General features: G+C 28.8%; 1 protein-coding gene across 1 annotated transcript in view; it reads left to right on the top strand.

Annotated features, from left to right (window-relative positions):
* The window catches only part of LOC129970282 (uncharacterized), a 462,116-nt gene that overhangs the window by 329,393 nt on the left and 118,547 nt on the right, over positions 1 to 14,176 (top strand). The window contains exons 2-3 of the mRNA XM_056084446.1: positions 2,688 to 2,792; positions 7,267 to 7,367. Coding sequence (XP_055940421.1) covers positions 2,688 to 2,792; positions 7,267 to 7,367 — 206 coding nt within the window. The remainder of the gene's footprint in view (positions 1 to 2,687; positions 2,793 to 7,266; positions 7,368 to 14,176) is intronic.

Below are 14,176 nucleotides of genomic sequence, written 5' to 3' on the forward strand. Positions count from 1 at the left end.
TGTAACTTGTACTCTTAGTAGCTTTTTCAGCAAAATATTTTTGAACTTCATATTTTGGTAGTTATATGATTCAGTCATACTTTATGTAGGCCTTAAACAGTTCTGTTCATTGTATTACTTTCTCTAATATTCTGTCAGTATCCATAAAATTTCTACTTTAAATTAAAGTGGAAATGTTAAACTGCAATCAGTATAAAGTCTTTTTATATTGAAGCTAACCATGTCTTTTTTTAAATATGAAGATTGAAATCAGAGTCATTCGGCAGTGAAATTTATATGTGCACTGCAGAAGAATTTATATAATATCTTAAAGAATTATTCAAAAAAATGTCTCTGATTCATCGTAAAATTAATTTTATTCTTACTTTCAAAAGATGTTGTAGTAGTAGTGAAGTAGTCTAAAATCGCCAGTTTTTATAGAAGAATGATATTGAAATTTCATAAATCAGTCAGTTTTAGTGATTTATTTAGTTGATTGAAGTTCAACAATTTTTATTTAAAAATTGGTGTCTCAAGAATATTTTGTTAAATATGATTCAAAGGGCAGAGGACCTATTTAAAAATTTAAAATTCCTGATTCATTGGAGCATTTATTGATTCAAGTTATATTAAATTATTTAGTTCCTTTAGACCATTTTGTTAGCAAATGTATGTCCCAAATTAGCAGATTATCGCTGATTATAATGATTACCCTAAGTATATTAAACTATGTTTGCCTTAAATTAAATTGTTTTATTTAATTAATAATATAGGTATTGTCAAAGCTCATAGAAAACTTTTCCTCCTTTTACTTTTCAGAAAATATCTTATTTCATTTTTTTTTTCATTTTATACATACACTGCCGAAAATTACAATTTGATTTATTAAATTTGCAATAATAGTTGATATATTTTTTAATTTGAGCTTTTGTTAATGTAATGGCAACACGTTGATAAAAGCTTTTTATTTTTTATTTTGACGTGCTCGTGCAGATAAAATTTAATTTTTTATTTTGAGCGAAATATATAATTAAAAAATATGGTTAAAATATATCTTTAAAAATGCGGTAAAAAATCTAAGCATAATTTATCAATTAAAACAATGGTATTAATAAAAAGATAATTTTTTAAAGCTTTAATTTGATGCAAAAATCGATTTTGTGCTGTAATATTTTCTAGTTATAGCAACAAAACACCAAAATTACGCAGAATTTTTAATTATTTAAAATTCTGATTAAAAATTTTAAAAAATCGCTCCACGGTGCACATTTCCGACCTCCAAGGTATATATATGCCAAATTTGATAACTGTATGTCAAGCGGTTTGGACTGTAGAGCACCAACACACACACACGCACGAACACGCACAAGCACACACATTGAGCTTTATTTATAAGTATAGATTATCATATCGGGCTTTGGCCAAGGATTCCCGGCCACTTTGCGAAATGGCCAGCCAAAGTAGAATATGCAATATTAATTGCAAATATTTCGGACTTTGGCCAAACCTCTTGGCCAGTTCGCTAATTGGCCAGCCAATTCGCGAACTGGCCGTACTTCGGGCTTTGCCGTAACATATATATCCACAATGAATATCATAAGATGTAAAGACTAAGAAAGGCACATAATAAAAATAGAAAAAAAAATCATTTATAGAAAAACGCTTCTATTAGATCGTTTAAAAATGATGTAATGCTAAAACTTCTTGAAGTCGAAATCAAAATCGTAAAAGGGCGAAGCGCAGGAATCAAAAAGAAAAAATAAATTCATAAGAAGCAAGAAATCCTCAGTCGTTTAGCAATCGTACTTACAAATGCGGTTACAATTCCCTTTTAATTAAAGCGTTTCTATCTGCACCCCCAAAATTTTCAATATTTATTTAAACCTTCAGATGTTTGACAAGAAAAATTAATTTTCCTTTGTCATCAAGAAATAAAAAAGTGTTCAAAAGAAATTTTTATAATTATTACTTAATTGAAATTCTTTGCAGCGTCTGCAATTTCATAAATAAGTTCTAATTGCTGAATTTATCATGAGGATTCGCAATGAGCTGAAGTAATTTGCTACTTCAAAATCACAATTCAAGGTTATAGATTCAGGGAGTCGTTTTGGTGATTATTTGGCGTTTCTCATTTAATTATCCATTACTGCAGAATGCATTTTAAACGCTATTCAGTTTCATTGTACTACATTTGCCGCTGAAGACTGACTGCAATAACACATTTAACTTAATCGCTCATATTTGGAAATAATTTAATATGACGTTTTTAATTTTACATTTCAAAAACCCTATTGCGCAGCTTCAGTGCTCTTTTAATTTCTGTATTTTTCTTTTCGATGCTCTTAACAGGAATACATTCTCACCACTCATTACATAGACAAGTGTACTAATATAATATACTGTGTGTTTACACATCTGGTTATAGATCACGTGAGAATCAAATCTAGACGTGATTTAGATAGATTAACAATAATTTTACGTGATATTTTATCATATCTAAAACATAAAAAAAAGTAATAATAGATGCAAAAAAGGATACAGTTAAAGTACTAATTCATAAACAGAGTGATACTTAATCGATCAATGAATATAAAAAAATTGAATTTTACTTACTCTGTATTTCAGCTAGTCATATTTGCTGAAAATCCATTTTTTCCTTGCAAAATATCTGTAATTCAATAAAGGATTTTTCTTTCTTTTTTTTTCAGTGTTTTATAATGTAACCTGTGGCTCAGACATGATGCAGGTGACGCTGAATCTTACAAATCAACCACACTCCGTAGTGTACCTGCAAAACCTCAAGGGATATCCAGGTAATGAGCTATCTTCAATAATCTTTTCTGATATTTTCAGTTTCATTCCAGAAGCTACACCTTCCGATTTTCTATGCTTCTCTAACTAGTCAATAAATATTTATATTCCTTCTCTTAATTGCATTTCCAGTGAGTAGAATTCTAAGTTATTTCCAAATCCTATTTTCGAGGAATTAGATTGCAATTTTTGCTATTAATAGATTAATTTTTCAATCGTGTACAAACCTGAAAGATATAATTTGCCAGAACGGACAATTTATTTTTGAATGAAAAAATCTCAGATATTCTATAGAAATTTCTCGTGATAGCATAGCCTGTTATTGGGATATACTTACCTTAAAAAAATGATTCGTATTCGTATGAAATATTTCAAATCATTCGTTCTTTCTTCTCTCCTAAAATTATTCTTAGTGTTTCAGTACGCTGCTTGGTATGCTTAGTGACGGTATGCGGGTTTTAGCAAATCATTCATTATAAAAACAGGTCCTTCCTTGAAAATATTGATTACATTCTAAACGACGATCAAATGTGAATCCGGACGTGAATGACATTATCATTAGGTAAGCTTCATACTTCTGAAATTTACGAAACTTAAGCGTTATATTAATGCTTTGTAATCAAATGAATATGCGAATATGCAGATAAAATGTTTGATATGGGATCATTTGGGATAAGCGATAGTTTGTTTAGAATATTTGTTTACAGCAAATAATATGGGTCGTTTTCAGTTTAAAACGAAATGTTTTCTAAGCATTATCATTTCTTTTCTTTAATTTCTAACAACTATCGTTTCTATAACATTAATGTTACCTATCAATAGTTAATAAATTCGATAAACTTCGAAAAAATTATTTCGCTTTTTTGATGACTCTCAAATCATCTATCAACGAAAAGTGTTATTGTAAAAAGAGTAACTTCGCATAATATTCCCTTATTCGAACTTCAGTTATCCAGGTGACGTTTCTCTTTGTAGATTCTTTTGCCAGTAAGTCTTTTAATAATTTATATGCTTCATATCTAGGAATAACAAAAAATAAATCGCCATGTTTAATCTGGTTGTTGACTTTTTCGTTCCAGTTTGTTTAATACGGTGAAACTGATTAATAAGGACTGAAATTGTAGGAAGAAATGCAGAAGTGAAAATGAATGGGAACTTTTCGCTACGATTTTGTTTCATGTTGTAAAAGATAATTTGAGCTTCTGTAAAACTTTTTGGTTTGAATGCACTACCTACATACTTAAATATCTTTTTAAATTTATATCATGAAAGCCAATGAATTTAATTTGTTTTAATTCCTCTTAATTTCCATATGTTTATGTAATAGATACTTTGATTTTATAAAAATCTGATATTTAGCATTGAACCAAAATTTAGAAAATTAAATTGAATATACAGGATAGACAGACTTTATATTTAGTTTTATGTCTTTCATTTAAAGTGCATTTTAAAGATTTGCTAATAAGGTTTTTCAAACGCCCAATTTCTGGAACTCTTAATAAATTTCTTTCAATCTGCAATTGCAGTTTGCTAGATAACTTTTATTAGCAATCGGAAATCTTATTTGTGTGATTGCTTTTGTGTGATCAAACATAAATTCAAAAAGGAAAACTGAACATCTATTATCCATTTATAAGTAACATAACTTTTCTCGATTCTTTAGATTTGCAAAAGAAAAAAAAAGCATTTTTGGGTAAAAGTAACTAAGATTTCTATTTTTTTTTTCATGTCTAACATACACAGCAAAAAAATATTTGCAGCAAATATACACAGCAAAAAACCCCAACAACAAACAAATATTGATGCATTTATTATTTCAATTTATTTTCTTACTAAAAGACTGGGAAATTGAGATTAGTGACAAGTTTATTAAATTAAAGTTTTATGCAATTTTTTTCTATTTCACAAAAAAAAAGATCTATTTAGCTTGTACAACAATTAAAGAGTAATCATAAAACTGGTTTGAGTGTTTATGGTAGTGCTTGTAGCTGTTGTAATGAAAACTGAACTCTATACAGTGTTCCGTAATCATATCCATTGAGTAGCAATTTATCAAAAAAGAAATATAACGTTACACTTTCTATACGTATTAAAAGTATCTCCCATAAATTAACTGAAATAATTTGACTAATTTAATGATGTCTCTTGACCATAAAAGAGGGATTTTTTCCTTTTTTTTCCACAAATATTACAATGGACGAAATACCCTCTAAGATAATTTTCAATATTTATAGAAACATGCATTTTTTTCTTATTCATTAATATTCATTATTTAAATGCATGATTTCTCATTCATTAATAAATGCTTTGAACACAATGTATTCTATTGAAAATGATGAGAATGTTTCCATCTGCACGGAATCTGTGCGAGAACACGGAAGACGCACGTCCGTCGTTAAGAATGCAACACTTTTTTCCCCAAACATTAAGTTTTAATTATAAACATGTAATTATTTAACAAAGAATTGTTGAAGTCAAGCAAAATGTTGGCGATTTCGTCTCCCCCCCCCCCCCTCCACTTCTTAAACCTGTTGAAATATTGCTGAAATTCGGTCCTCTGAAAAGTGTAATCGCAAAATAGGAAAATCACTTTATTGATGTGAATATGTTTTCAATTTTCAACACCTTTATTTACATAGAATTTCATATCTCAGAACCCAATCATTCTAAATTTTCTTGTTTGTGATATTCGGTGACTGAGGCTCGGATTTCGTGATTCTTGAAAGGGCCGCGTTTGGAGCGTCCTTCCTCGCTCACCCATTCAATTGGTCTTTACTATTTTGTCTGTTACAGGGATACATTGAGAAAAAGAAGCTCACTGCAAGTTTCAATAAAATTTTTGATGGGTTTTATCAGAGTTTGTTGAGCTGTTAAAAGTATTCATGTTTCTTTTTGCCACGAATTTCAAACACATGAAAAAAAAAACACTATTTTCTCATTAATACTTTATTTATTTCCGTTGATTTTCTATTAGTGGCGAAAAAAGAATATTGGTGACGATATTCTTTTTTTTTTTTTTCGATATTTCGAAATAACAACTTATCGTCCTATTTAATCCAAGTAATCTAATATTTATTAAAATCTGTGAATTGGTCAGAAATATCACGGTTATTGGAATCCAGTCGCGCGATGTCATAAAAATATAATAAAAATTGACCAAGCATTTTTTTAACATCTAAACACCAAGTTGCCATCAGCATTGTTATGACGCAGATGCATGTTCAAAACATTCAAAAATAAAATTGGCAAAATGCTTTGAATATATCATGTAAATATGTGCTGATCTCTATCGAATTTTACTGAACTAATTAAACTCATTAAAAATGTTCTGTACTTCTTTACTTCACTTGCGCATTTCATATCGTATTCAGTTTCTCGTAACAATATTCTCTGACGTCATAAGAATTATTTCCTCGAGTATGCTCAATCGATACTGCAATTAAACTTCGTAGAGTGTTTTATGTGCCAAATCAGTATAAATTGATTCCATGAAATCTACAATGAATTATTGGGAAAAACAGACTAGCAGATGCTGATTCTTAAATGTTCATTCAGATTGTAGATCAATTAGCATGATTTAATAGTCTTACATTATAACCGAAACAGCATAGGTACTAACTTTATACGTTTATATTCCTTACTCCCCAGTTTAAGATTGTATTAATTATAATTTTGTAAAATAAAAAAAAAGAATTTGTAAGGGATATAAAATACATATCCCTGAAAAGTTTATTATTTTAGTCATATAGTAGTGTAAAAAAATGTTTTTGTCCTATGTATGATTTCTTTTATAATTATGTTGTTGCAACAGAAAGAAAAAAAATTCTAATTGGAGAATTTCGTCTAAGAAAATCATATAAAATTCCTTAAAAGTTAAACTTTTTGAAATTTAATAACAAATCTGTTTCATTAAAATGAATTAAAATAGTGTTATTTTATTAATATAGTTTTTAGGATTATTTTAAATGCATTCAAAGATTCAGTGCCTATAGTTAGAGAGGAAAAAAAAAAAACTAAACAGCGTTTCGAACTTTAGGAACACCCCACAAATGCCTCAATTTTTAATTTTAAATTTTGAAGTCATATTTAATTCTGCTAATTTTCGTCCACTTTAAGTTACATTTTTTCTTACGTTTCAACAATTAAATTATATTTTTAATAAATTGTGTCACTATAATTAATTAAATTTCGTGTATCTAAGTCAGTATCCAAACTCATATTGTTTGTGCAAAAAATTTTGCATCATATTTTGGCAAGAAAGAAACAAATATTAGATAAATAACTTAGCAACGGTATATATGAAATATTAACTGAAATTGGCTTTGTATGAACAAACTAATTTTTCCAAATTTTTACAAATGGGTTTACTTAAAACGTAAAGGAATTCAAAAATCTAAACTCATTTCGAGTGATTTTCAAGGTTTCAAAATGGAAAAAATTCTTTAACTTACGTAATTTTTTTCTTTTATTCCGTAGGCTGTGAGCCCAAAGTGAAAGACAGTTTGGTTATATTTCGCCTAAGCCTAAACGATACTGGAGTACATTGTGGAGTGTCCAAGATGTTAAATAAACAGACGGTAAGTTCCATTTCCTATTTTATTTTTATCCATTTCCTATTTGGTTTTTAATGTCTCTTTGCAAATTCTAAAATGCATGCCACTCACGAAAACTGTTATAATAGTTAAATGAAAGTTTTACGCTCTTTCTTGGTCAAACTATTCAGTTTCAAAGAATGTGATTTCGGATCCATTGGGAATTTTATTCAAACGGTGCTACATCAAAATCATGCGGTTAACTATACATTGTGACTAGATAAAAATTGATCCAAAATGTATACGCCTACAGCCCATTTTAATCTTAAAATAAAGCAAATATGTATCTAAGTTTATATTTTCACAATCTAAGAAAATGTTCATGTATGTGGTTGAAGTTCCGTTAACCTTTACATTACATTTCAAATAAAAATTTAATGATTTCATTTTCCTTTAAAACATGAGACTTATTAATAGAAAATATAATCATTCATAATGTCAGTTCCTGGTTCTATTAGTTTGAAATTTTTAGAAAAACTTTAGTAAAAAATTCCTGATTTTTGAGCTCAAATTGAGAGATTCCACTGCGATTAACTGTAGAAATACTCTTAACTCATATTTTTAAGTTTATATACAAATTCTGTATTCCAAAAGCTTGAATATAATTTTTTACAAATGCTAGTCAAAGAATGGTCGAGATATATCCTCCTCGGCAAATGGTTAAGACAATAATTGGTGAGGTCTGATTATTAAATGTAAAATTTTCACCTTTCAACACAAAAGATAAATTAAGTTTCCAAGAAATAATAAAGTAAGGGGGACATAGATTTTAAACATTAATGGACATTCAAAAAAATATTTGCATTAAACATTACTTGTAAAATTTGTAGAAAAAGTGTAGCATTATATTAGCACCTTTATACTATAAAGGCTTTTATTCGTTTTTATATATTAGTAATGAAAAGACAACTTGTAACTTAAGGTTTATTATGAAAAGATGTTGAAATAAAGAAAGATATACAATAATCAATTTATAATAGAAAAATCTTGAAAGTTTTATTCTGAAAACTAAGATCTGTAATGCAAAATATTTCCCTTTTCAAGATGTTTTTCGAAAAAGATTTTTAATCGAGTTTAGTTTGGAACTACGTATTAGTAATGTGAGAAAGGGAAGGATGGGAGAGGGGTTAGTTTGTAATATAAGATAACCAGATTGATAAGAACATGGTCTCCCCTTTGTGGTAATTGGTACCCAGCAGCTGGGAAAGAAGGAGACTCGTTTCTTTTTCTAACACTCTCTAGTGTGAAATTGATATTTCTTAATGTAATGTTTTAAGGAATGGAGATAAATTTTAGAAAAGCGATGCTCAGAGCAATTAGCCTCTCGGAAGGTTAAGCCACATGCTAGAATATTTTGACGGTTGACACTCATTTAGTTGACGTGTAACTTGTGTACTGACTTCGTTCATTTTTTAAAAAAATATTTTAAACGCATAGCATAAGAATGTATTTCATTTTTCAATATCAAATCGTTTTTATTTTTGTTATTAATAGTACGTTCAGGTTTTCCTTCTATCGTTGATGGTTAAGATATGAAAAATCGGCTTATTTTTTCAAGTTGAGTAGAATTGTTATGAGTGATGTATTGAATATAATGTTTCAAAATATGTTTTGCAATAAACTATAGAATCAAGCAACACTGTAAAGTATTTAAAGTGTCCTCATTTTTAATGACTGATTCCTTGGATATGACTGTTTTCATAAAGATATAGACAGAGAAATGAATTTAATAAGGAACAGAATGGTGAAAAGCTTTAAAATAATATGAATTGTATGAATATCAACTCACAATTCCCCCCAGTTTCTCATAAAATAATCTTTATCCTAATAAATTCTAAATATTTTCAGCTTATAAATTGCTTTACTCTTTCTCAAGCAAATAAACTATTCCGTTTCTTGTTATTTGAAGAAAAAAATAATACTTTATTTTTAATTTGTCAAGAACATCTATAGTAGTGGAAATCCATTCGGCAAAAATATCGAATTTACAATATTTTATTCCTCTAAGTGCAAACACATTGAGACAACCTGTGGATCTAATCGATATATTGTTTACTTTTTTCTAAAAAGACTTTATTTTGGAAGTAGGATAATGAGAATTTTAAAAAAAATGTACATATCTCTTACATACAACTAATTGATTTCTCAATTTTGCGCCCTTGATAATGGGCGTAGATACATCACTACCTACTCTACCTCAGTTGCACCTCAGTCAATCTCTACAGAAAGTTTTCAGTTTTTATTTCGTTTGATATTCTATCAAATTTCACGCAATTTCAGTTTAACTCTTTCTTAATTGTTCCGATTCTCCATTTATGCATGGGAAGCTGGAATCTTTTTCAAAATTTGCAAGTTTCAGGTTACAGTTATAAGAGGAAATGCATCGTCGTAAATGTATTATTTTAAAGTTCGGTGTGCTGTTGGTGGCATAATTTAAATAAAAATTTGAACTAAGGCTTTTTATAAAGGCCTAAAAGATAATGACGTTTATTTTTCATATAGATAGAGTACTGGATTAATATGGTTGGTTAGTCTAAGACTTTACTGGTGAAAATAATTTTAAAGACATTGAAATAAAATAAAAACAAGCAGAGCTAACTGATTTTTAAATATTATTGTTGAAAAAAGATTGAAATTTGAAATATATTTTGTTGTTATTATTAGTATATGAATATAGAACTTTTTCTCTATTATAGAATCGAATATATATTATGTGAAAATTTCACATCATTCTAATGAATTGTTCTTGAAAATATATTATAAAAACACATTTACATAGGTATTATTCAGCTGCCTGAAATGTATTTCGCCTTTAAATCCTATCAGTATGTAAATTGCTGCTTGAGTCTAGATAAAATGGTTTTAATTAATTAATTTAATTTTGTAAAGAGTTTTTTTTCCTAAAATGATTGTTATCCGATATTGTAAGATGAAAATTGTTGCTCATCATTTCATATAAGATTGTTAAGCAAAACGGGAGAATTGAGAATACCTGCTACTTATTTGATACATCCATAAAATGTGCAGTAAGGTTAAATTTGCGATTAGGACTTAATATTAGAAAACAGTTAACATTATTCTGAGGGTAATTCACAATTTTAATAGAAATTTACGAAGCCTTATCATTGACTTACTGGATGAAAAGAGTGATGTTTAAAGAACTAAGACATTAATTATTAGTAATAGTAATAATTATTTAAGAGAATTGTGTATCATTTTGCTTAACTATTGTTTTTTTTTTTTTCTTATCTAAAGATAACTGCCTCATTAACCTTATGTTAGAGGTTGGTTATCGGACTGGAAGGAGAAAACGTTGAAATCTGATTCCCCCTATGTGATTCTGCGAACACTGTTTCAAGCACATTAAATCCTCACAACAAATTATACTTCATAGGTTTCAAGCGTGGTCACATGTTTCTTCGATATATGACTAAAATACGCAATCACGAAGCCCATTCATGAGCACACTTGATGCAACTATGAAAAAGGAAATTCATCTAATGAAACGGAGGCTAGATTTATCGCTGTGTTTGTGTAATTGGTTCAAGCTTAATCTGTAATCATTAGCCTAAATTTTCAAGTTTGAATAGATAGTGATATTTGGTTCAGAAAATGACTTTCTCATCTGAACGTCACTAATTTATGGAATTCTTTCGAAAATAACTTCAATGGATTTTCAAAATATGATACTTATCTAACTAGAAGAAATTAGTTTCAGAGGCACAGCAAACAGTAATGGAACATCTTATGTATGTTTAATTTGTCGATTTGTATAACAACATTCATTTTGCATTTTTATACCTCAAAAATTGCTGTTTGTATTTAAACGTAAATCTGATGAAGGAAAATCATGCATTATATTTTCAACTTAATGCATATATTAAAATTCGGGACTCTTTCTCACTCACTATCCAAGAAATATTAGAGGAATCTGAAAATATTAGGAAAAATTTATTATTTCAAGATATATTCACAAATTGATCGAAGTGGAAAAATTAATTTTCTCAAATAATTAATGATCTTAATGTCCAGTTTCTTACGACTGCATCGTATAATGCAGCCAAAATCACTGAAAAATTTATTCCCCCGGGTCATTTCATGGCGATTTCTAATGAGTGAGCGCTGTCCGATCGTTTGGCTTTAAATAACGCCTCATCACGCGTCCTACCACTGAACCGGAACCGGAAATCACCTTCACTAATCTTCCCCGCAGTGGACAAGCGATTATACTATCAATGCGGCCTTTAGCTAGACAACTGTAATCACTGTTTGATGAATGGGAGACGTCCATTTTCTCGTTAGGCCCCGCCCCCTCCTCCACTTCCGCTCTCTCAGATTGATTCCGAGTCTAAAACGGAAATCATTTATTCTCCACAGTACAAGTTTCGGTTGAGAAGAAATGTTAGCCAAGACATCCGAAGAGATCCCTTTGAACTTAAAGCACATAAGAATGAAAAACTAATAACCATGTTTCTCTTTTTCAGTTTTAATGACGTGCGCTTTTGTCATCCTTTCAGATGACAAGGTATTAAGTTTGAGAATGGGGAAAATGTTATGTGCATATCATATATAGGCACTATACAGATATAATCAATTTTTTTTGTACAAATTTTTCTTAAGGATAAATGTGTTCAAATCGTCCAATTGTTTTTCATGTCCATTATTCATTTGTCATGCTTCAATAAGGAAGAATAAATTTCAAAACAATATATATGAATTAATATGTAATAACTTCATTTGTTCACAGTTCTTTCAACAAAAAATTTGAGTCAATTGTCAGATTCTGATTGATAAATCCGTAAAGAGCCTATTTATATTATTCCATTTTTGATATATTAGCATTTCGCTTTGGTTTTAGATTTATTTGTTTTCATTCTAAAAATCAACTAAATATTTTTTGCAAAACATTTGACTTGGTGCTTTCATTCTTATTTATTTGACTCTTCAGTTTTATCTATAATTAGAAAATAATTTTCTGGATAGAGAACTTTAATTTGGGCGTAATAATATGAAAGAAGGCTATAATTACATTCTCAAATATTTTGCACATTTGACGGCAAGAATGCCGATTTTTATATTTTGTTATTAGAGCTCAATCATTGTGAGAAATAATAAGAGTGAAAATGTCTGTTACCGAAGGCAGCTAATTATACAATAATAAACAAAATATTAATTTTAGAAAATATAAGAAATAGGATTCAAGAATTGAATTTGATTACTTGCTTCAATTTGGTATTCACAATGCTTTAAATTAGTAGAAGTCATTTCCTTAGAGTTGATAATGCCGGTCAGCATCTCGGATAATAAACTTTACTATGCTTCATTATCTGTGTTATGCTATTCTCTATCACCTTTGTTTTTTATTTCAAATTCCTTTCGATCCTTAGACAAAAATAATGACTCATTTCATATTGAGGCAACCATGAATAAGGATTTTATGGCTATCCCGCAGTTGTTTTTATTGATAAATAAGTAATATTTAAAATATACTTTTTGAAATATTATAAAAATAATACACAAATATTGTTTTTTATATAAACTTTATATCACTGAAAAGCTTTGATCTTCTTAAACAAATGTCAAAAATTTCTATTAGTCTGCAAGGACTAAAAGTTTAGGGTTCTACATTTTAACCCTACCTGTCTACATTTTAACCCTACCTTTTCAATACAGTGTACTTTCAGTAAAGAAGCAGATGTCAAACAAAACAGGGCACCAAGATCCGAAATAATGAGATTCCTTTAAAAATGCATTTCAGTTCCTTGTTGCACAAAATATGCAGTAGCATATAAAAAAAGAATTCTTCAGATAATGAATACTACGAAATATAATTCATAATATGAGAAATAATCAATTTTAATGCAAAAATAAATGCCATCCGGTTCGTAAATTGATTGATCACCATAATTATCTGTTTCCTGATAACCCTTTTCTTTGGATTGAAAAATATTAATTAAGTTTTTTCGATAACATACGATATTTCGTTAACCGATACGATAACATACGATCAAGAAACAAATACCCGACACATTTTAAATCTATTGCCAATTAGTTTTGAAGATTCCGTGATCAGTGACTGCATGAGTGATGTTTTGCTTTTATTTATATTGCCATGAAGAAAGCACAGTTTTAGAAAATAATTTCGTTTATTTTAAAAAGGAGAAATCTCGGGTACATAATACAGTATCGGGCACATGGAGGTTATGGCGTTCAAGTTATAAATTATTTAAGAATGGTAAGTCGCCAAATGTGTTAAATAATTTTTTAATTATTATATTAATTTGGTGAAGCTTCATAGATTTGACACAACATTTTAATGACTTAGCTGGCGCTTTACCAGGAGAGCTGATACACGATTCTCCCGTTTTATGGGAGAAATAAAACGAACTCACTCACATTCTTGCTTACAAGATAAATATTTAAATACATTAAAAAGAATTAAAGCCCAAACGAATACTGGAAATTTGTAAGCTAATAATTTTTACATAATGCTGCTATTAAATCGTTCCATTCTTTTATTATTATTATTCAAATTCATAAAACGGGAATTTTAGCTTCAGAGCTTTAGCTTCCCCTAATTACAGAGAGTAACTGTTAATAGATATCAAAGCGTTTTAGTGAACGAAGAAAAATTTTCGAACAGCACATAAGAAAAACGGTTTTTTGGATCAAAATTTTAAGAGCTAAAATTTCTAGTTGATTGAATTCTTTATTTTTATTTAATTCATTTCAATCAAGATCTTAATCTTTATTTCGCATGCATTTAAACATTTTCAAAATATAGTAATGAAATA

This window comes from Argiope bruennichi, chromosome 1, assembly GCF_947563725.1.
Source record: "Argiope bruennichi chromosome 1, qqArgBrue1.1, whole genome shotgun sequence".
Classification (NCBI taxonomy): domain Eukaryota; kingdom Metazoa; phylum Arthropoda; class Arachnida; order Araneae; family Araneidae; genus Argiope; species Argiope bruennichi.